Genomic DNA, 23,014 nt, shown 5'->3' on the forward strand with positions numbered 1-23,014 from the left:
TGATAGTTGTGGGAAATTTAAGTAAATTTTATTGCTGGGGCTGTTTGGTGGGGAGGGAAATAAGTTTATTTATTAAATGTGTGCACTATTAATTTAATGTCAGGCTGCTTGGGGAAAATAGTTCTATTATTAAATGTGAATAGTATTAATTTCCAGTTTGGGGCTGGTTGCAAGGAGAGAGGCCTAATTATTAAAGGGGGTGCTATTGATTTATTAACAGAAGTGTTTGGGACTCCTAGAGTTTATGTACCTTTTTTTTTCAAAATAGGGCCCCGACATCCCAGAATCTACACAAGCAGCAGCTGAGCTTAAGACACCAGCAGCCACAGGTGGTGAAAAGGGACAAGAGCAGGTAGGAGAGAGCAGGAACATCTTCCAACTGTCCTCAATATAGTGGGACAGTCCAGAATGTGAGTGACTGTCTCACTTAGTCAGGATTTGGTCTGACTGCAAGGATAGTTAGGAGGTATGTCCTACTTCACACTGTTATGCTGTGATGGCAGAGCTGCGTGCATCTAACAGTAGTGCACACAGCATTGCCTGTTTATTTGTCTAAAATGAAGACCATATTACACAATAGGGGGCCCCCGTCTTAAGTGCCCCGGGCCCCCCAGAACCTTAATCCAGCTCTGCGCCTGGCATTCACGCCAAAGAGATCAATCTTTGTCTCATCAGAAAAGAGAATTTTGTTTCTCATGGTCCAAGAGTTCTTCAGGTGCATTTTGGCAAACTTCAGGCGGCCTGCCATGTGCTTTTAACTAAGGAGTGGCTTCCGTCTGGCCACTCTACCATACAGGCCTGACTGATGGATTGCTGCAGAGATAGTTGTCCTTCTGGAAGGTTCTCTTCTCTCCACAGAGAAATGTTGTAGCTCTGACAGAGTAAACATCGAGTTTTTGGTTACCTCCCTGACTAGGGCCCTTCTCCCCCGATCGCTCAGTTTAGACGGTCGGACAGCTCTAGGAAGAGTCCTGGTGGTTCCGAACTTCTTCCATTTACGGATGTTGGAGGCCACTGTGCTCATTGGGACATTCAAAGAAGCAGATATTTTTCTGTACCCTTTCCCAGATTTGTGCCTCGAGACAATCCTGTCTCGCAGGTCTACAGACAATACCTTTGACTTCATGCTTGGTTTGTGCTCTGACATGCACTGTCATGTGTGGGACCTTATATAGACAGGTGTGTGCCTTTGCAAATCATGTCCAATCAACTGAATTCACCACAGGTGGACTCCAATTAAGCTGTAGGAACATCTCAAGGATGATCAGTGGAAACAGGATGCACCTGAGCTCAATTTTGAGCTTCATGGCAAAGGCTGCGAATACTTATGTACATGTGATTTCTCAGCTTTTTATTATTAATAAATTTGCAAAAATCTCAAAAAAACATTTTTCACGTTGTCATTATGGGGTATTGTGTGTAGAATTTTGAGGGAAAAAGGGAATTTATTCCATTTTGGAATAAGGCTGTAACATAACAAAATGTGGAAAAAGTGAAGCACTGTGAATACTTTCTGCACTCTCTAGGTCAATTAGGTGAGCTAAAAATGCATTTTAAAAAGACATTAAAAGCAACAGTAGTATATTTAAAAATTAATCAAAGGGTGCATAGAAATGGGGACACTTGCTCTTGTATTTTTCAGATGAGGGCTGATTCATGTAGATTTTTCTACATTTATTCCACCTGTACACTGTTATTGTAAAAAAAAAAAAATGTAACTAGTGCAGCAGTAGCATAGGCCAGTTACCTCTGTCTGTCCCCTGGGCCAAAGGTTGCTAGCTCTCCCCTAGAGACAATAGAGCTGATCCAGAGTGGGAGCTAAAATAGAAATAATTTATTCTTAGAAAACGAGCATGGAAAATGAGAGAATATCTGCCAATATGCAGAACTGTATGCATCTCGAGATGCGTCCACCTCTGAATTTAACAGCATATGCGCCTTGTTTACGATATGTCATTGTCAACTCAGTTGCAGGTGCTAATCATACGCCTCCTAACAGGCACATATGCACAGATTCTGCACATATGCATGAGCTGCATTTTCGTGAACACACCTCCAGTGTACTCGGCCTGCGTTTGCATGCCCCTTCCAGCCCGCATTCCACTTGCTATCAAAACGAATGTTAAAAATCTTTTCTTGTGTTTATGAACTGGATGGGTGTAAGTACGTCTGACATCTGTTGCATATACGACTGGTGCAGAGCTGGATGCATCTTAAGATACTGACTCTTATAGGGGTAAATACGCTATTTTTAGGTGCAGCTTTTTAGAGATTATTTTTTTGTTGCACATGCATCCAACTCAGCAAGACCCCATAGAGTTTGAGATTATTTTACCATTAAAGTATAATGAAAGAAGGATAAGAAATATGCAGAGTAACTTTTTACGCTAATGTTTATCTACAGCTAGGAATGTATTAGGAATTTTAGTTAGCTACCTGCAGTAGTTAACATAATAACTGCAGTGCAATTTCAAGAGTTATAGGGGGGTGCTTACACTATTCAGGGTAATAGACAAGAATGTGTCTATACTGCAGTCTATTGCAATCTGTTGTTCTCTGGCTATTGTTAAAATACATCTCCAGCATGATCAACCAGACATATTACGGACTCTTTTATTCCAGATACTAATCATTGAATGCAAATACTATTTTTACTTCAGTGCTGCTAACAGCACTCACTTTACTTACCATGCAGTAATAAAGCCCTTGCTTAATACATACTACATTGGGTTGTACATGTACATATTAGCAAAACAAACAACCAATTTAGGTCTTCCCAACTCCGATCAAGAAATACACTCAACGGATCATGATTGGAGGATTTTTCTGTCCCTAGTACAGCCAACTACAGCAGCTAATCTTCCCAAATTAGAGTAAGCACAAGGCCGAGAGGGAGGGATTTCCTCAAGAACGGGATGTGCCTGTGTTAATAATATTGCACTGCAATAAAGCTTCTACTCTGTATAATTCATGATTTTCAATTCTTTATGAAATCTGCAAGACAAATATACTTTAACAAAGTCCAGTGAATAAAATGACATGTTTTGATGCTTTAAGGTAACATAAGTAATGTTAGATGACTTTGCCAGAAGTGTACTTAATGCTTGAAATTGACCCCCTTTTGAAGTGGCAATAAAAGGGAAAGAGTGTGATTGACAACCATTCCTGTATATACAGACTTGTATTTCACCTGTATAAAGATATAAATACAGGAACAAAGATTTCTAGTGTGTCCCATAGATCAATACAATTACAAATATATAACTGTTTTATCATTTAACACTGATGTGATAGAGTAGACTGTACAGGAAAACATTTACAATAAAATATATAATACACAAATATACACATTGATAATTTGTATTCCATTTCTCATCAGCTAAGTTTTTAATTACATTTCTTTTTTATGTTTTCTCTTTATTCATTTAACTAGTAGAGACTTGTATTAGATATCTTAAGATCTTTCTGGTCAGAGGGTACACCAAATAGTTAATGGAGTATCTCTCTCTCTAGAGGAATCCAAAATGTTATAATTCCTAAAGTAACCATCAATTGTATGAGGAAGGTATGGTAGAAGGTATTCCACACTTCAGTTGTTAACACGATCATAAGTCATTTTTACAGATGAGTGGTTCGGATTCTGATTAATCCATCAAAATGTGAGTTTTACATATCAAAGTGGAACCTCGAATTGACCTGAAATTGCACGTGCTGCTGAACACTTTATTTTCACATGATCAGATTTAGTTGCCATCAGCCCAGGCTTTTAATTTTCTGAGAATTGTAGTCCTGCTCAAGTGCACAATGTTCTATCAGAAGCACAACTACAATTCCTTGAGTCCATGCAAAAGTGTCATGGCATTGTTAGACCAATCAGTGAGCAGTAAAAACTAGGCTTCTCAGAAAGAGACAGCTATTGTCACCGGTAGCCAGGAATATGGAGGAAAACCTGGGCTTACAAATCTGTAGAGGGGTTTACGCAAGGCAGACAAGCATGTATTTTATTGTCTTTATTGAAATTATTATCATGTATTTGATGGCCATTTGTTTGTCTGGTTTTACACATCCTCATATTATGTGTAAGGGAGGTCACGGAACTGTTGTGTTATGAAATCCTGGAGATTTCAGGCATACTTCTCTTCATTGGCCTTCATTCTGCATTAGTTAAGTGTTCTGGCATAATGACATTACCATTATACGGTGTGTTGGTGATGTAATTTAATTCTAAATGACTGTATATATAACACTGAATATTGCTATGTTTGTGATAATTTTGATATTATTTGATTTGAAATACCTTTGTGTATGCAATACAGAATAAGTAAATTATATTATTACTAACATAGGGGCAAAAACAGCTCAGACGTACAGTATGGGCTAGATGTACTAAGCTGCGGGTTGGAAAAAGTGGGGATGTTGCCTATAGCAACCAATCAGATTCTAGCTGTCATTTTGTAGAAGGTACTAATAAATGAAAGCTAGAATCTGATTGGTTGCTATAGGCAACATCCCCACTTTTTCAAACACGCAGCTTAGTAAATCTAGCCCTATGTGTTTTTAACATGATTGATCAAATTTGAATTTTTTGTTAATTCCGAAGCCAAACACCAAAAGACGAGTTTTAGAAACATAACACCAGTCTGGTGTTTGCTCGTCTCTAGTTATTATGTGTTTGGCTTAGTGCCGTGTATGTGTAGGCTTAGAGGCACTGTTGTCTAACTGCAACATTTACTGGGGATACATAGCAGTGCAGACGCAGCTCAACTTGACCTATTCCGACTAGGACGAAATGTTCTGTTCCCATTCTCTCATTCCCTTTTATCCATAATGCATGGACTGACTAAAGAGATGTTAATTAAACTACCAATCTTATTAAGCCATGTGTCCACTATTGTAGTTATTTTGAAAAATATATAAATGAAATATATGTGCTCTGCATTTGAAGACATACCTACCCCCACCTCTGTGTCACTACCAGTTAAGTACAACCGGGCATTAGCTGATAATTAACACACATGAAGAAGTTTAATGAAAATGAAAAAGATTAAAAATATATCAAATACTTTAGATCTTGAGTAAAATGAAGATAATAGATAATGAAAAGGGTGGTGCGTGTAGCAGAAGAGTTTTTCTAGTTGACAGCATATAATGTAATATAGAAATTTACAATTGTTTATTGTAAATTTATGTTTGTAATAAATAATACGATTGGATCTCGGGCAAGATCATAGTACAGCATATGGAACAAGACTCTTCTGTATCGAACATTCACATTAATGGCTTAAAGAAATAATACAAACAAATGTAAAATCCATATATAAAAGACCATGCCACAGGTGTTTAGCTCCTGATGTTCTTCCTGACTTCAGCTTTATATATTGCCTCTGTAGTCCTGCCCACAGAATGATAACTTCTAGTGGAGTACTTCATAGTGTATGCTTAGGGGTCCATTTGTGCTTATTGAAAGGAACTGCAGGTTAGGCAGCACAGGAGAAGATGGGACACCAAAGTCTCTTTGAGGCTTCTTAACATGGAAACAGCTATACAAGCAGCAGGGTTAGTACTGGAAATGGTGAGGAAATACTTGTGTTTTTTTTATTTTTTATTTGCCAATAGGTTATTAGATGCACGTAATGATTTCTCTTTAGCAATATAAGAAATGTGTTTAGTTGTTCCTTAAAATACTTTTCTGTACAAATATTACCGTGCAACACATTGTTTGTTGCGGAGCTTTGCACAGACAGTTTCTGGCTCATTCTGTGCACACTCAGACCTGCTATGATCTGGTACATCCCGATTGTGTATGGTCTCCTATACTAAGCATGCTCATCTGTTCCATAAAACAATATGGAGACAATGGAAAATCCAGTGATGGCTCGGTGCCACAAAGGTTATTGGTCCAGTCTCTTTTGCACAGGGACAGAAGGCAGAATCTTAAGGTTAGAACTCTGCGAACGTTAGGAATTTTTCCAGTGTTATACGCTATATCATTATAATCAGTCTTCTTCTTCTACATATGTGGATGGAAACCAGCCAACCTACGTAAGAAAGGGAAACAGGTAATTAGATCTTTTCATTTAGTTTACCGGAGAGGAACATTACTTGAACCTATAAGGCTCACTTTTCATTTTATTGAATTGTCAGGAAAACAAATTTTAACATATGAATATTTCATTGTGGTTTTAACTGAAAGTGTGCCCATTTCCAGCCATTCCAAACACATTTTTCCTGGGAATGCAGCTTATCAATTCACTAAGATTTAATCACAGCAATGAGGCCTGGGGGCATAAAGTGATTAGAATGTGATGTCACTAGTTTCTATTGATTTCACATGAATATCCATACAGTCCACTGTATGTAGGTGATAGGAACACTATACATGCAACTGAGTGTCCAGCTCTTGTTGTTTATTCTCACATTTTAAAACAGAAATACAAACATCATCAGGAAATACTGTATGTTCATCTTCTGAGGGAGAGTTTTGTGCGATCTGCCAGTCACCCATTTAAAAGACATGTCATCTTGACTTTGGGTAAATGGTATAACTGAGAAGTCTATCATTTTTCAGAGTAGTCGCAGGTGTTCCCCTTTCCACACACTACACGCCAGCATAATCCACAAATTTACTGAATACCCCATTTCCCATCAACCTACCTTTCCACTGGACTCTCCTCTCCACCAGCCATTTGTCCCCGCCTTTGTGTAGATCTTAACCACATCTCCTTTACACAGGGACAACTCCCTCATGTCTCTGGCACAGAAATCATAGCGAGCAATAGCAATACCTAGAACCTTGGGACTCAGGACTGAAAGAACAATAGAAACACATTATAACAGGAGCTATAAAATGTCACCTCATAAAAATTAGTAAAGTGATCAGTACAGACAATAAAATGGGTTTGAAAGTAGTGTATTAAACTTCAAACATGTTAGTGGAGGTCCATGATAACTAAAAATAGGATTATATTGAACAACTGCTTAAACAAACCCAAGCACTAATTTTAAATCTCCATGTTATATAGTCTTCTAAATCAATGAAAGTAGTAAATGGGGAGGGTGCTACATGTCCTGATTTTCCCAGGACAGTCCCCTTTCTTCCACCCAATATTGCTAATTGTTCTTCTCTCTACAATATAGACAATCAATGCATCAAAATGAAGAGGATAGGTGGCAATAGGTTCATAACACTATCTTACCTTATTTGAGACCTAAAATGTAAGACAAAAACTATGGGGTGGATTTTAGAGCCCAAGCAAACTTCAGGTCAGCCATAAATGGGTGAACCTCTGCAATTGCTAACTACGTCTTTTTCTTATCTTTTCTTTTTCTACATGAAGTTTCATTATAATGTATCCTACTGTTTTAAACAATATTGTACAATTAGGTCAACAACTGGATCATAATAGATAAAAGTCAATACTTAACAATGTTTGAGTTAATATAATACTTCCAAAAATTTTCTTCAAATGCAACATATTAATCTTATTTAAAGTGCACCTAGTTCCTGGTCTTCATTCTGCTAGTTTTCCCAACTCCACGGGATACTGCTACTAATTGCCAGACAGACGGATCTTAGTCAGACACAGCATGCTAAGGGATTGTACGTATCAGAGATGCCAACTTTTATTGTAGCTAAAAACTAGATGATCCCTTTCTTTATCATCTTTCTGTTTTCCAACTTCTTTGCTCGGTTGTTCAACAAGACTGGCAAGGAAAAGTATAACTGGGACTTGGACAACGTATGCGTTTGCACATGTTTTGAAAACGCATCAGCGAGTGACACTATCCTGACCTTCATGGAAGTTTAGATTTTAATGGATATATAAAAATTAGCCAGCTGATTAGGGTTTGGAGGTATACTATACTATCTCATTCTACTTTTCTATTTCCTGGCGTATCTATGAGCTTTTGTCTTTTTTTAACTAGCTTGAGTGTACAGTGAGTAGAAGAAGCTGTGCTAACAGGCTCTAGGGTCAAATCTATGGGGGAGATCTATCAAAGGTCAATTTTGTCAAAATATCCTATTTTTTAATGATTTATGTGGTGATATGCAACACTCTACTAATGGCAAATTGTCATGTAAATATCAAGTCTTTCAAACCATCCAAAATAAACATAAAATAAAATAAAATGCTATACATCTCATTGTGAAGTTCAGGGGGGATAATTATCAAAGTGAGCCCTGCAACATTGCCAGGGAAAGCACCAAATTTAATTTCACTGGTTTGAGACAGTCGATTGCCCCGAAATCAGGGCCTGATTATCCAATAGGCTGACTAGGCTGCAGCCTAGGGTACTAGGCTTGAGGGAGGGTTGTGCAAAATTGTCGCAACCTTTTTAAAAATTCAAGTGTAGAAGAGTTTCCAAAACACAGGAACATAAACATTGTTTGGTGGGGGGAGGGGGTGAAGAAAGCCGGATTTAAAATTTTAGGAAAGGTTAATTTTTACCTATGGCGTACCACGTGGGAGGCGAAGGCTTACTGCAAGTATATTAGCCTATTAATATAATTCATGATTGATAATCCTCTCTCAATGCAATAGTTTAGGGAATGGTCTGGCATCAGTTCAGAGGTCTAAAAAGATGACATAGAATAGGCAAGAAAAGAGGCTACTGACAAAATACTGCAAGTGTGCTCATAGTTGTACAGAGGGATAACTATGCCCAACTCCAAACATTTTTTTTTGCTTAATTTTGTCTTGTACAGGATAATGCATAAGTTACGGAGTTCAACTCATTTATAAACATTTATGGATAAGGAAACATTATACTTGAGAAGGCGCAGATGCTACTCTAACTGCTCTTTTACCATAAAGATGCACAACCTCTAAATGTGTATATACTGTATAACCTTTTGGACCTTAAGCAAAATTGTAATAATTGCTTTATTATTATTATTATTATTATTATTATTATCATTATTAATAATAATAATAATAATAATAATAATAATAATAATAATAGTATCAACTTTATAATGAATTTTTGTCATCACTAAAGCACTGTACTTATTCATGCTGCTGTGTCTGGCAATGATAAATAGGCTTAGTCAGTTGGCAGCTCTGATTTGACACTGATAGACATGCAAGAGGAATAGAAAGCAGTGCAATAGCTACCTGACCAGAAGGGAGCGGTGGAGGGGGGCACAAAGCTGTACTCAGGCGCAGTAACAAAAGCAAACCCACATAGCACAGACGTGGCTTGGAGAGAAGACAGACAAGCAAAGACCAGAGAGTCACAACCACGTCACAATGTCACTAAGAAGTAAAACCACAACAGCTTTATACGGCATCACTAAGCAGCAGATCTGCTGAACAGTGTCAATGAATAGCTCAGTCACATTTTCCTTCAGTCACATTTCCCCCAATAGGGCAGCTAACCTGTGACTCTGTGTTACAGTAGTTAAAAAACAGCTGGACAGTCACAAGAAGTCTATTAATGTTGTTGTGTGAAGCTGTGAATGGATTCAATACTTGGATTACAATGGTTAATGTGCTATTCTGAGAGTTGAAAATCATACTTTGTGTAATTATTATCCTGATATAATATTGTACAAGAGTTGAAAATGGGTGGCTGCTGTAGACCAGTCAGCATACTTCACCAGCTAATATTCAGATATAACACCCATCATGCACTAAACAAGGGCCCAACACACTAGCACTTTTGCATCCTGGGGGATCACTGAACCCTCTGAGAAGGATTCCTGTGAGTTCACCACAGCACAATGGGATTCTGTCAGATGCAAAAATTGTACCTGAGCCCTCTAAGCCTGAACTAGCACTACAAAGAACTTTAAATAGTATAATGGACAGCAAGTCATTTTTTTAAAGATAAATTACTTATTTTTACTGTAAAGCTGTATTCATTTTGTGTATAATTTATTTTGCTATTGAATTACACTTTTTAATAACATTTTAAATGTTTAAGGGAATCTAGATATAGGTATAGACATCTCCAAAATAGAAATACTGCTTTAAAATATGTTGGTAATTTCTTGCAGTACCATTTGTGGCCAATAGAGGTTATCAAACTAAACCATTTTACCAGTGCTTTGTACACACTTGTAGCGAGTTGCACACTATGGACCTCATTTAGAGTCGGACGCAAAGTCCGTTTTAGGCACATCCAACAAAAAAACACTACCACGCATGTGCAGAAAGCACCAAATCCGCCTGCATCTTGGACGCAATTAACACTTGCGAGAGCTTGCGACTCACTACGAGAGAATGGGAGGAACGCGGAATTGTGAAGGCGTGACCATGTAAATACATCCTAGTCGCAGTGAGGCGCAGACGCAACACACGTCAAAACAGGGCTAAAGCTGTGCGGCAGGAATTAGGTGGCACAAACTTTAGCTAGCTGCAGGAACTGCTCGCAGCTTGGTAGGGTATTACGAGTGGGAGGCAAATGGGATTGCTTGCCACTCGTAATACCCTACCAAGCTGCGGCACACTCCCACTCCTACACTTCTTAAACAGACTTTGCGTTCGACTCTAAATGAGGCCCTATGTGTTTATGTTTGGATTATATGTATGGTTGTAATAATTAACATTTGGGGGATTGTATAAGAAATTGGTGCAACTCTAGTATTTTCTGGGTTTTTTTCATTCACTCATGTGCTCTGCTGACAAACTCATATAATTGGGTTGGGTTCAGAAATCTGGTCGTCCTAAGTAAAGATCAATATATAGCTAAAAACAAGTAGATTGTACTTAATATTAAATAGCAATTTGTAATATCCACCCTTGAATTATCTTCCAAGCGCTGAAGATAGATATTGTGCTTTCACACACACTCCTGAAGAAGAAAAAGGCAGCTCCTGGTGAAAAACGGAATCTAATTTCTATAATGATCATTAAAAAAAGTTCTGTAAATTAATTTCAGCTATGCAAATTAGTTATTTCTCTCATTACTCTAGAAATTGTATGACAGATTGCCATTGTCTAGTGAAGGCCTTTGAATTCCTTCTAGTAACGTACAACTGCCATTTTTATGTCTACAAGGATGACAAACTCTTTTAATAAAATCTATCAATTAGGAAAGTAGACTAGAATATTCCATTGAGAACCATGTCAGACTGATCCACACATACACGGAAAAATACTTACACATTCCTGAAGATCGGTTACTCGCATGTCCACCTTGATTTTCTTGAGCTTTATAGGGGAAAAGTAGAGTTGTATCCAAACTCCTGAAACCTTCTCGGAGAGACTGGTGTTTATAGTACTCTACAAGTTCCTGTACAGAAAATAGGATTAATCTATTATGAAAGGAATAACTTATTTCCATATAAAATGTGTTATTAAATGGGGCTATCCTTCTAAAAACTGACTATGTGCTGCCTACTTACCCCAAATGCCTCTAGATAGTTCTAGCGGTTTCCTCACAGGGCAGCACTGTGAGGTGGAAGCCGTCTGCAGTGTGAATATGCTTTTGACATTTTGAAGTGTGAACACATTCACACAGGACAAAGGGGCACATTTGTCATTAGTTCTCCCATCAAGGAGTTAAGTATAATTTTATTTTAATCATGCATGTAGTATGTGGACTACTTTATAATTCTGCGGAGGTATACGTTGGGATTATGTTCTAAGAAATGTATTTAAATCATGTGCCCGACTGTCATCTTTATAAACGGTTCAGCGACTGCTGTTCCTAAGCTCTCCAAGGGGTCAGTGTGTTTATTCACAACTACATACCATACAACGGGTATACCATTTATTACTGGCATTTATTAAAAATAAAAAAAATAAAAAAGTGGATGGATACTCAACTGCTCTGACGATACTAACCTGAGGCAGTAAGAGTTAATTTACTGCTTCCCAAGGCCGGTCACTGCAGTATGCTCCTAAAGCACTTTTTTCAAAGCTTTAGTTCTGTTATCTCCATCTTGATATGGAGTTAAGAGACCAGATAATTGGTAACACAGGTACCACTGTCATACTTGTTAAAGTGGGCAGGAAGGTGTTTGAGTGGTTTGGGGGTGGGTTATACATGCTTTTTTGGGGTTTTTTGCACAAAAAATGAACAACACAGGGTAGGCCTTCCCGATGACGACCCACAGTGGAGAGAGCCATTTTGGGATTTGTGCCAATGTTCATAAAAATGCAGTCTATCATTTACCTAGGAAACAGTGACATCACTGAGGTACTTGGAACATTTCTGATAGGCTGTTCTATTTTCTATATAATTTGTAATGGGATACAAACACCCCCACATCTGTCTGTTTCAAATGCAAAATGAGAAATACGCAATCCAGATAGATGACCACAATTTTGAATTAAGTAGTATCAGCTGGGGATCATCATAATCAGCTAATTTATATAGCACCAGTAATTCCGCAGCGCTGTACGGAGAAATTCACTCACATCGGTCCCTGCCCCAATAAAGCTTACAGTCCTAACACACACAGACAGACCGTGAGAGAGAGATTACGGTCAATTTAATAGCAGTCAATTAACCTACTAGTATGTTTTTGGAGTGTGGGAGGAAACCGGAGAACCTGGAGGAAACCCATGCAAACACGGGGAGAACATACAAACTACACACAGAAAAGACCATGGTTGGGATTTGAACTCATGACTCAGTGCTTTGAGGCAGAAGTACTAACCACTAAGCCACCTGTACTGGGGATGCGTCCAAATGTCATTAGGTCACATCTCCAGGGGGCGTGCTACAGTTACATTAATGTGCCATTACAGTACTCAACTTATACTTGCCCACCCAAGTTCCACCTCCAGACATTAGGGGCTGCATATCTAAGGTCAGGACAAATCTAGATATATTTTGGTATGCATGCGCAGTATGCAAATGCATATATTTATTCCACAAAAACTGACTTACCTTCAACTCTAAATAAGGCCTAATATGCGTTAATGTAGACTATCACCCATACAGATATAAAAAAAACAAGAAATAATCAGCTTCAAGCATTGGATTTCTACAGCTCAAGTCTAACAAGTGTAGACAAGCACAAGCAAAGACAAATATACAGGCTATATATTACAATAGTAAGTTAACTAATTTATTCCCTCTATTCCAATTACACAAATATATTGTTCTACTTTTATTGCTATGTTCCTGATTTGTAAAACTATAAAACACCAATACGAAGAGGCACAATTTGGAGAGTTTATGTGTAAAATTAAATCTCTTTCATTATTATGCCTCCTAAAAGTCAGTTTTTTCATTCATTTTAGTTAAAAAAAAAATTGCTGTAAAGTCCAATTAATCTAAGGGCAATAAAACAGATGCAGTGCATCACAAAGAGCATTTCTATAACTCAAGCAATATAAGCTGGGTTGTCTATTCAGCCATTTAAAACCATACACATATGAAGTACATATGCAGCTCTCAGGGTCGGTGGAAGTCTTGGGGGTGTCCTAGATGGTATTTCTTCCTTCTAACTCAAAAACAGCACCCCCCAACACGCTGTCTCTTGCCTTGAAAGGCTGGAGGTGCGGCATCCAAGGTTCATCAGACTGGGAGTGTGCCTCTTGGCTTTGACATCACAGCCTTATTGGCTTTTATGGCTCCTAAACAGAGAGAATCCCCCCGGAGACTGAACCTTTGCAGTGCTTGTGGTAGAGTACAGTAAGATGAGTTATACAAGAATCTGCATGTGAAAGTGCTGATTAGCCTATTTCTCTAAGCCTTTTTTTTGCTAAACAATACTTATGGGAAATAAAAAGGCCACTCAGTAAATGTTGTTGAAAACACTGTACATCCCAGTTTGCAGCAGAAATGAGTGTTTTATATTATAACGGTCTGACCACATTATACAAATCTGTTGCTAGGAGCAGGTCGGGGAGGTGACATCATAGGGCACATCACACTCCCCACTAGAGATGGTTGATGGGACTAACATAATGTGTGCCAGAAATTGCGCTGGCGATAATAAATAACAATAAGCAACCTGTGCTATGATTAGTTATTAGTGCAGACACTAATCTCTGGCAGTCACTTCAGGAGAAACAACCTGCTCTATTATTTCCTGTGATTGGGCCAAAGGTCCTAATTCCTGGAAACCAGAGACCAACAATGAGCGCAAAGTAAAAGGAAAAAAAAAATAATGAAATTAAATGGCAAGAAAATAATAATACAAAGGCCATGGTTATTTACTGAGTGTGGCGGACCAACGGGATACCAGTAGTTAGATGTTTTTACTGACCTGTAGCCCATAGACATAGAGCACACATTAAACTCACAAAAGGGACGCACAGTGAGGCAGATTTCTGCATGTTATTGGCGTGCACACGTGTGTGCTTACAGCAAACGCAGGCAAATAACAGAGATGTGCAATTTTACATTGCACCCAACCATTATGACATCAGATACGGACTGGATTTATGCAATATAAGTAAACCCTGTGCTGATATTTTTAGTTAACAAGCCATAAAGCTTTCAACTTTAGAAAAGACGCTCTTGGGCAGAAAGAGTTTAACAAACAATAGATCAGTGTGACATTTTTTTAGTAAAGGAACGGAATCAATGCTTACCATTAAACTTTTAAATTTCCTATTTTCTGCAATGCGAAAAAAGCCATCTCTCGTTAATATCTTGATGTGCTTCACTTCATTGTTGTACCTGCGGGCAAGGCATAACTTCTGAATATAAATTTGCTTTTAATCAGCCAAGGATCAATAATTACCTGCGGGCAGGGCCCAGAACAAGAGTAAACAGATTCATTGCACAGGCTGAGTGTATATTCCATCCAACACAGGCCTGACAACTCATTAACAGAATATATTTAGCAGGGTGAAGAAAACACGTAGTTTGTTTTTGAAAGATCAGGCTGCAAGATCGCAGTTATATCCAATTAATTCTTTATATATAGCACAATTAAATTCAAATTATTTTTTTTTATGGGCCAGTGCATCATTTCAATATTTAGAGGTGTATAAATGAACTTTGCTGGTTATCAAGTCATCCAGAACTTTTAGGTGAGGTATAGTTACATGTATTTTAGATACAATTCTAATGATGTATCTATTCAGTCACACCATCAGCAAGCATGCCAGATACTAATCAGATCGTTTATTGTTGGGATAGTGGAGAATATTCATGGTCTCCCCTGTTAAAAAAAAAGTTTACTAAACAAACAACATTTATTAGCTTGTTTCTGAACACTATAACTGTGTAAGAAATCAGACACATCTGTTATCCCTGCACTTGGGAGAAGCAGTTGATTATGTTTTGGGGTTGCAATAATTCCACAAGTAGCTGTAGCTTGGGACAGAATAAAGTAATATGTATCTCAGACTTAAAAAAAAAGGTTCACTTGGGTAAACAACAATATAAAAGGTTATTTCCCATGTAAAAGAAAATAAAAAAATTGGTGTGGCCATTTCACACCTCTGACGACTAAACGGTTAACAAATTGAAAATAAAATTTAACAGAATCTGGGTCTCATTTTGAGCTAGGAGTAAAGTCTGCGAGAAGGTGCAATTGCGCATCTTGGCAAAACCATGTAGCAATATTTTTTAGATATTTCTTAAACTTCTATATTTTATTTCATTTTTTTACAATGAAAGTGAAAACCTGAGTCAGGCTCCCAGTTCCACCAAGACTGCACAGCGAAGCCAGTACTGCTCGGCAGCTGAGTATCAATGAGTATCACTCAGCTGCTCCATCCATTTGTTAATAATGAATAGCGGCAATAACAGATTTTCTAATGCTGCGATGAGCGATGTTATTGCCGTATATGAATAAATAGGGGCCTAAATGTGGCCCTTAGTGTACAGGCATGCAGCGAGCATTGGAGACTGAAGGAGAGGGAACAAAAACATGTGTTTGTTTTTTATGATTTGTTCTTTATTCCTCCCATGCCAGTATAGCATAACCCGCTCAGCAAGGTCAGATACCCTGCTTACTTAAACACAGTAGGTATCCTGCCAACCAGACAAGGAGGTTGGACATTTCCTCTAAGGAGATTGATTTGTTTTGTTCAGCTGCCCTTGGGGAGATGATTACCTACATCTGACAATTATATAGTTCTCTGGATCACTGTGAAAAGGATATAAGTTGCAGTCTTGTAGCATGCATGGGTGACACAGTAGCAGATGTGGGATTCTACAAGGTTCCAAATTTAGGCTAAATCTATGCCCCCAATGCTTGATACCTCCAGGAAAATTTCAAGGGCCAAGGGTATAGATGTAGGCCTGATTATGCAACCATCCAGTTCTGTAGGCTTCGCAAAATTTATTTTTGGCCAGTTTTTTTAGCGCCAACTCAAGAAATGTTGGAATTGTCTTGGAATTATATTATTTAGACTGTCTGCTTGATTTTATCTAAACTTGTATAGATATGCAGCTCCTAATCATTGTCAGCTTCTAGTTTGTTGTGGACTTGCAGAATCTGCTACATATATAAAGTTGGTGTATTCTTCCATGGCCTTTGTAGCTGAGTCTGTAACTCTTATTCTGTTCGTTGTCTCAGAGCCTGTAGTAGTGTCAGTCCCTCTAGCTGGTAACACAAAGCCTACTTCCTGTAATGTTTTCCCTTAAGTTCTCTTTGGCACAGACAAGTGGGTTTATATATTATAGGGAGAAAAGCCCTAAATCCAGTGAGCTTTGGCCTATACAAGAGGTCCCCACCAGCGATAGCAGTGCTTTACCACGTCTCATAGATAAAATCTTCCCCTTGCAAAGTATGGGGAACAAGGATCACAGTGGTACAAGTACTGCCCCTATTCTTCTTCTGTTATTGCCATGCCAGGATGCCGATAACAGAAACAAATTAATGGAAACATGCTTTAATTCTTAGAATAAATATTTTTTTCAATGGTTAACATTTTTAAATATTTTCTTTTAAACATTGAATCTATTTAATTTTCATTTTTATATTTTTTAATTACTTGGGCTTTCAGTTGCACTGCGCATGCTGGGTCATGCATGAATCTATCCCCTCAAGCTGGTCCAGCGAATTGGTAAGTTAACTCTTACTGCCCCGGGCCAGTATCGCCAATGCAGCCGAGTAACTCTCAGAGGCCTCGGCAAGATTTTAATAATATATTATAACAACAGGCGATTATTAAAATCACCGCAGTAACCAGTGATGGAAAATCAGTCCTGTCGCTATATGTTAATAAGTGGAACCCTATGGCTCTTCTTATGTCCTTTCGGTCAGTTTCTGGGTCTTCGATTACTCTTTCTGTAATCCTCAATACTGTTTATTGAATTACTGTTGCAGGTTGCAGGGTCAAGTTGGCCTTTATTAATCTTTTAGTTTGGTTATTGCTCTTACGCAGAACATATTAATGCGGCTGTTATTCTATCTGCTTTGCTGTGCTCAGGACTCACTGTTGCAGGCCTTTACCTGATACAGTAGATGGATTTTGCTTTGTTACAGTATTTGCTTCTTTAATTGGAGCGATTAACAGGTTGATCAATTATTGCTTTGTTTAGACAGTCTTGTATTATATCCATGTTTTGAATGGGGTTTTCCTGTTTTTGGTGTTTCTTTAAAATAACCGCTGTTAAGAGTGATGCTGCTATAGACTACCCCTCCCGTGGGTGCATTGATTTGACAACTGTCACTCATCTTACTGTGATAGGAGATACAAAGAAAAAAATTGTAATTACCGGATAATTCCCATTCATCCATCAAGCGTCAGTAAACCCCCTTTTCTTCCTGATTTTTATTTCACTGCTGCACAAGCGGAGCAGGATGCCTTCTCAGGACTGGTAGAAACATTTAGTTGTATATGTTTGAACATGCTCTATATCTTTGATAGGTGTTGTTATGCTCTCTTATTGGTTATACTGGCACGTGAGGGACTTGGAAGTAATTGTTTACACTCCTACCTACATGGCTGAAACAAGATGTCAATATGGATGTAGCATTTTGTATAAACAAATCTTTGCATAGCTAACAGGAATTCAATATTAGCACAATATTATATTAACAAGAACACTAAACATTTAAGTAAATGCAGGAAGGGATGGTAACAATTAGGTACATCATACACTTATGTTAGGTGACAGGTGTATCCTTTTAGCTAAAAACTGGGAAAATTAGCCAATGAATCAGTACTATAATCCTATACTAGTCATGAAGGTGAGTATTTTATAGTATACAAGGCACACTGTGGAAAGTAATACAGTCATGTGGGTTTGGCTAGGCAAAATATTGATTGTGGTCTAGAAGGTGAGACTAATATGACAATGTACAGAAACAGGATTTTGTAGATGCAGTTTAGTCACATATCTAAGCGTACAGGATAAAATAAGTAGAAATAAGTAGCACGATACAGATATCAGTATATAATGAAGAAAAGCATTGGTCAGCGGTTCGTCTTTGTCATACTTTTAGTGAGTCGCTCTGAAAGCCAAAAAAGTACCAGGGCATTGCAATGTTCCGCCACAATCAAAACATGCATTGCATATGCTCCACAATGTTCACTTTGTGACCTTAAGGTATGACTTACTTAATACTGATTGCATACTCTCTGTTCTCCTTCGTTCTGTGTCTGATGAGGTAGGTGCTGTTCTCTCTATTCATTAATTCCATCTCTGCCTGTACTCTCTCCATTGCTTCTGCATACCTGGGGTGGTAAAATATATATATATGTATAAATGTTCTAGAAATATTAGACACAAAATAAGATGTAGAAGGTTAATTGATCAATTAAAAGATCATTGTCTTAAACAAAGGTTTAATATACGCACCAGGGCTGTCCAGAGTAATCTATAGGCTTTGGAACCTGCTAAGATAAAGGAAAAGTATAAGTGAGAGAAAATCACCAACTAATGATTAAATCAGAGGTCACAGCATGTGTACCCTGCATAAATTCAGTTAGAGTAGTGAATGGCATATATATGATGAATGCTACAATGGTCAGAGAGAAAATGTGTCCCAATGTTACTACAGATATAAGTTACAGATTTCTTGCACGAATTTGCATCGTTTGTGCAACAAGTGACATCTGGAGGACAGCATATTAGGGTGCACCTAAGCTCACTGGAATGTTGTTGGTACTTACATGCTAATTGACCTAGTTACATACTATTACTTTGGTTTCGAGGTCTATCAACAGCATAAAATACTGTGTATCTGCAAATCATAAATATGTGACACACGCAGTGATAACAGCACATAGTGAATGCCCTATAAGTGTCACCAAGAGCAGAATTTCAGATTTAAAGAGCATTTTTCAGGCTTAAATCTCCTTTACAAATAAATAGCAACAATTATGAAATCTCCTGTAGTAAAATGTTTAATAGATTTTATTAAAAACAAATTATATCTAACCATATGTATACTAGAAACATGGGGGTATATTTACTAAACTTCGAGTTTGCAAAAGTGGAGATGTCACCTACAGCAACCAATCAGATTCTAGCTGTCATTTTGTAGAATGTACTAAATAAATGACAGCTAGAATCTGATTGGTTGCCATAGGTGACATCTCCACTTTTTCAAACCAGCAGTTTAGCAAATATAGCTCATAGAGACAGACCCACCCCTCAATCACAAAAAATGAAGTGACATTATATAATGAGGTACAACAAGAAAATGACACAAGTTTTTTTGACCAATATCAGACTTTAATAAACTGATAATATGAGGTTTTCTTAATAACTACGAGAACTGGATGACATATCATTTACACACACATCAGACTGGCTCCACTGAAGGGTCTGATTACTATTTTTATTTCACTATCCTACCTAACTTTATTCACCTATCAGATTTTAATATTTTTGCCTTCTGGAGACTTGGTTAACAATCAAACAATGTAAACTATTTTTTAATGTGGTATTAATAAAGATGTTTCTATGATTACTAGTGGACTGAAATGCTTTAATACCTCTAGTTTAATAACTCTAACTCTGTGGCCAAGCTCACACTGTAAACCATACTTGCCAACTTATGGCAAATATGATCCGGGAGCCTGCCGGGGAAGGTGGGCGTGCAGGGGGCGGGGTACCAAAAATAGCGTAATTTTGGCCCCGTGACGTAATGACGCAAAACGCAGTGATTCCCGGTGAATTGCGGCGTTTTGGACCTAATTCTTCACTAGGAAGTGGGCAGATCCGGGAGATTGCCACACTCTCCCGGGAGACCGTGAGACTCACACGAAATGCGGGAGTCTCCCGGACATTTCGGGAGAGTTGGCAAGTATGCTGTAAACCAGGCCTGTCCAACCTGCGGCCCTCCAGATGTTGTGAAACTACAAGTCCCAGCATGCCCTTCCAGCTATCAACAGGTTGTCTACTGGCAAAGCATGCTGGGGCTTGTAGTTTCACAACACCTGGAGGGCCGCAGGTTGGACAGGCCTGCTGTAAACATTAGAAACCAACTGGAAACACAGTGTCTCTGACCACTTCTCTAAATACCATGGACACGTCCAAACTACTCTGAAATTTATGAAGATTAAGAAAGTCCCTAAAGACTGGGGAGGGGTGATTCTATAAAGGGTATATATTCAGAGAAGAGGCCCAATGGCTTTAAGATTTAACACTCTCTCCACCAAGGACCTTAATGTGGACTTTGATCCCACAATATATTTTAGGCACACCGTGTTTCTAATGCACTCTATGTATGTGATCATTATTTAAGATACCTTACCCTGCTCCATCTGGCATTTTACCATGTGGATTAAAATTAAATTAAACTTTTGATGTTATTTAAGTGGTTGATAACTCAGTTATCCTGTTCCGTTGTTTAATGGATGTCCTACTTTTATACATTTGTTATCACATCAGTGGATTACAATCAGATTCACTATGCCCCATTATGAAACGCGTAAATCCATGGATTAGAGCTTGTGTTCAATTAATGCTTTAAAAACAAACATTTTTCAATTTTCTTGCTTACATGCTCTGAGAGCCATAAGTAAGAGATATCCCTGTGATTGCGATCTAAACTGTGACACAGGGCCGTGAGAATCCAGTGTACCGCTCACGAAAATTATTGGAACATCCGCCGGTTTCTGAGAATTGCTAAGATCACTGTTCGTTCTGTCTTTTATTTATATCAACAAGCCCCAGTATCAACCGGCTATGGAAATATGTTGTGGGATAGATGCTGAAAACAGCCAACTAAGTCTATTGTCTCGTGCCTGTCATTATTCTATATAAAGTGGATAAAAATGTCACAATAAATTGGAGCGTTGAATGAAGATCTCTAATATCACTCTATCAAAGTTAGTACATCAATTGACTCTGTCTCCATCAATTTTCCATATTCAATTACAAAGAGCAGTGTCTTCTTTCCAATAAGTTACATTAACTGAATTTGAAGTGTTTAATTCATAATTAATTAAGATTGTCCATAACAGTTATTTGGACCAGGTCTAGAGTACAGTGGAAGCTATTAATCTAAGTTTTCACATCGTATATAGAAAGTTTTATGTTTATTCAGTAGTTCATTCAGAGCTCTGATTAGTATATTATTCTTGTGCTCTCCTGGCGATGTGAATTTTATATGTTTTTACGATATTTATTGTATTTTTACATATGCGCTCATATTGGCTGTAAATTGATATATAAGTGTTTATTAAAAAAATAATAATTATCCACAGACCATTTCTTTGTTATTGGTTCCAGGGCGCTATTGCAACCATCTTTATTTCTTGGTTTTGATTTCTTAGTGGGAAGTGCAGATCCCCTGTAATTAGTATCCTGGAGTTACTGACCTACCCGATGCAGAAAGGTTTTTGTGTATTTTTTATTGTTACATCTGATATATGGTGCCTATGCTGCGCTTAGTACTGAATTTATTACTCTGCAAATAAATATGTGTGTTGTTTCCATTCCTGAAAGCCAATGAATAGCATTAAATAACAATTATAATCTATGCTGTCCCATTGAAAGCACAACCAATTTTATTATTGGCCTACAAACATAATAACTGTTACTGCATATTTATTTATCACTATCACTTCATACCTATCCCTAAGTATTGTAATCACCTGTTTTAGTATACGCTGTACTCGTCTGTTTTTCTCCTACTAATTCACAACCAGTCATGTGTCACTCAGCCCTGTCATTTATGCATATCCATATGGAATTTATAATCACCTTCTGTCAATTATGCTATGATATATCCATAAGTATAAATTATCAGCTTCTGCATTATATGACTTCATGTTTATTTTATATTTTTCCTGCTACCTAATTAACACTCCTTGATGCAATTTACTGCCTACTTCACAATCAAAGTAGGATAATAAAAAGCACCCCTGCCTAAGCGTTAATCATTATTAGGCAACCTGTTCCCATTGGCTGGTCAATTGAACAGTTGCCTTTAGCCTTTATAAGGACACCTGGCAGACATTATCATCTACAATCGCCCCGAGGAAGCCTTCCTGTATGGAACAGACAAACACATTGTTATACCCCTCATTTGCTTATCTATTTACTGCACGTTTACCTACAAACACCATGAATACACCTATCATCATTTTAAAGAGACTGGGGAAGCGGAGACTACCTGTCACGAATCAGAGTAGAAATACAGCTGAGGAGTCATGGATAGGTGGAGAAAACAAACAATGTTTATTGCTGGTGAACAGTTGATGAGATAATATCTTGCAGAGTTTACCAGATATACAGCTGATGCAGGTAAAGGAGGTGAGGTAATATTCCAGACAGCATGCACAGGGAAATACACGGATAAGTCCCAGGTACAAATAAGGAACAGGTCAGCAGATAGTATGCTGAGATAGATCCCAATGCAGCATACAATCACAGGAGCAGGGTAGGAGAAAGGATCACAAGGTGGAACCACAGGATATGACATCAGGATGACAACAATAACCAGCAATGACTGCTGGGAGGAACAGGTATATATAAGGGGAATGAGACACACCCAGGTGCATGAGATAATTAGTGAACATACAGGTTAACTCCTTAAGCACAAGAATAATGCACAATAGCAGCACCTCTGGGGAAAAGAGGTACTGCTGGAACACAAAATAGAAATACAAATAATAGAATGACAAAAAGGCAGGAGCTGCCATGCAAAGCAGCATGTAATACATACGCTGTAGGCAGATCATGACAGTAT

At 38.0% G+C, this 23,014-nt stretch overlaps 1 protein-coding gene across 1 annotated transcript in view; it reads right to left on the minus strand.

Annotated features, from left to right (window-relative positions):
* Positions 1-5,151: 5,151 nt before the first annotated feature.
* The window catches only part of VAV3 (vav guanine nucleotide exchange factor 3), a 191,007-nt gene continuing 173,144 nt past the window's right edge, over positions 5,152-23,014 (minus strand). The window contains exons 22-27 of the mRNA XM_075182568.1: positions 18,670-18,707; positions 18,429-18,545; positions 14,499-14,586; positions 11,109-11,238; positions 6,655-6,806; positions 5,152-6,038 (exon numbers count right to left, since the gene is read on the minus strand). Of these exons, the coding sequence (XP_075038669.1) occupies positions 5,997-6,038; positions 6,655-6,806; positions 11,109-11,238; positions 14,499-14,586; positions 18,429-18,545; positions 18,670-18,707 (567 nt within the window). The 3' untranslated portion in view covers positions 5,152-5,996. The remainder of the gene's footprint in view (positions 6,039-6,654; positions 6,807-11,108; positions 11,239-14,498; positions 14,587-18,428; positions 18,546-18,669; positions 18,708-23,014) is intronic.

Source organism: Mixophyes fleayi, chromosome 8 (assembly GCF_038048845.1).
Source record: "Mixophyes fleayi isolate aMixFle1 chromosome 8, aMixFle1.hap1, whole genome shotgun sequence".
Lineage (NCBI taxonomy): Eukaryota > Metazoa > Chordata > Amphibia > Anura > Limnodynastidae > Mixophyes > Mixophyes fleayi.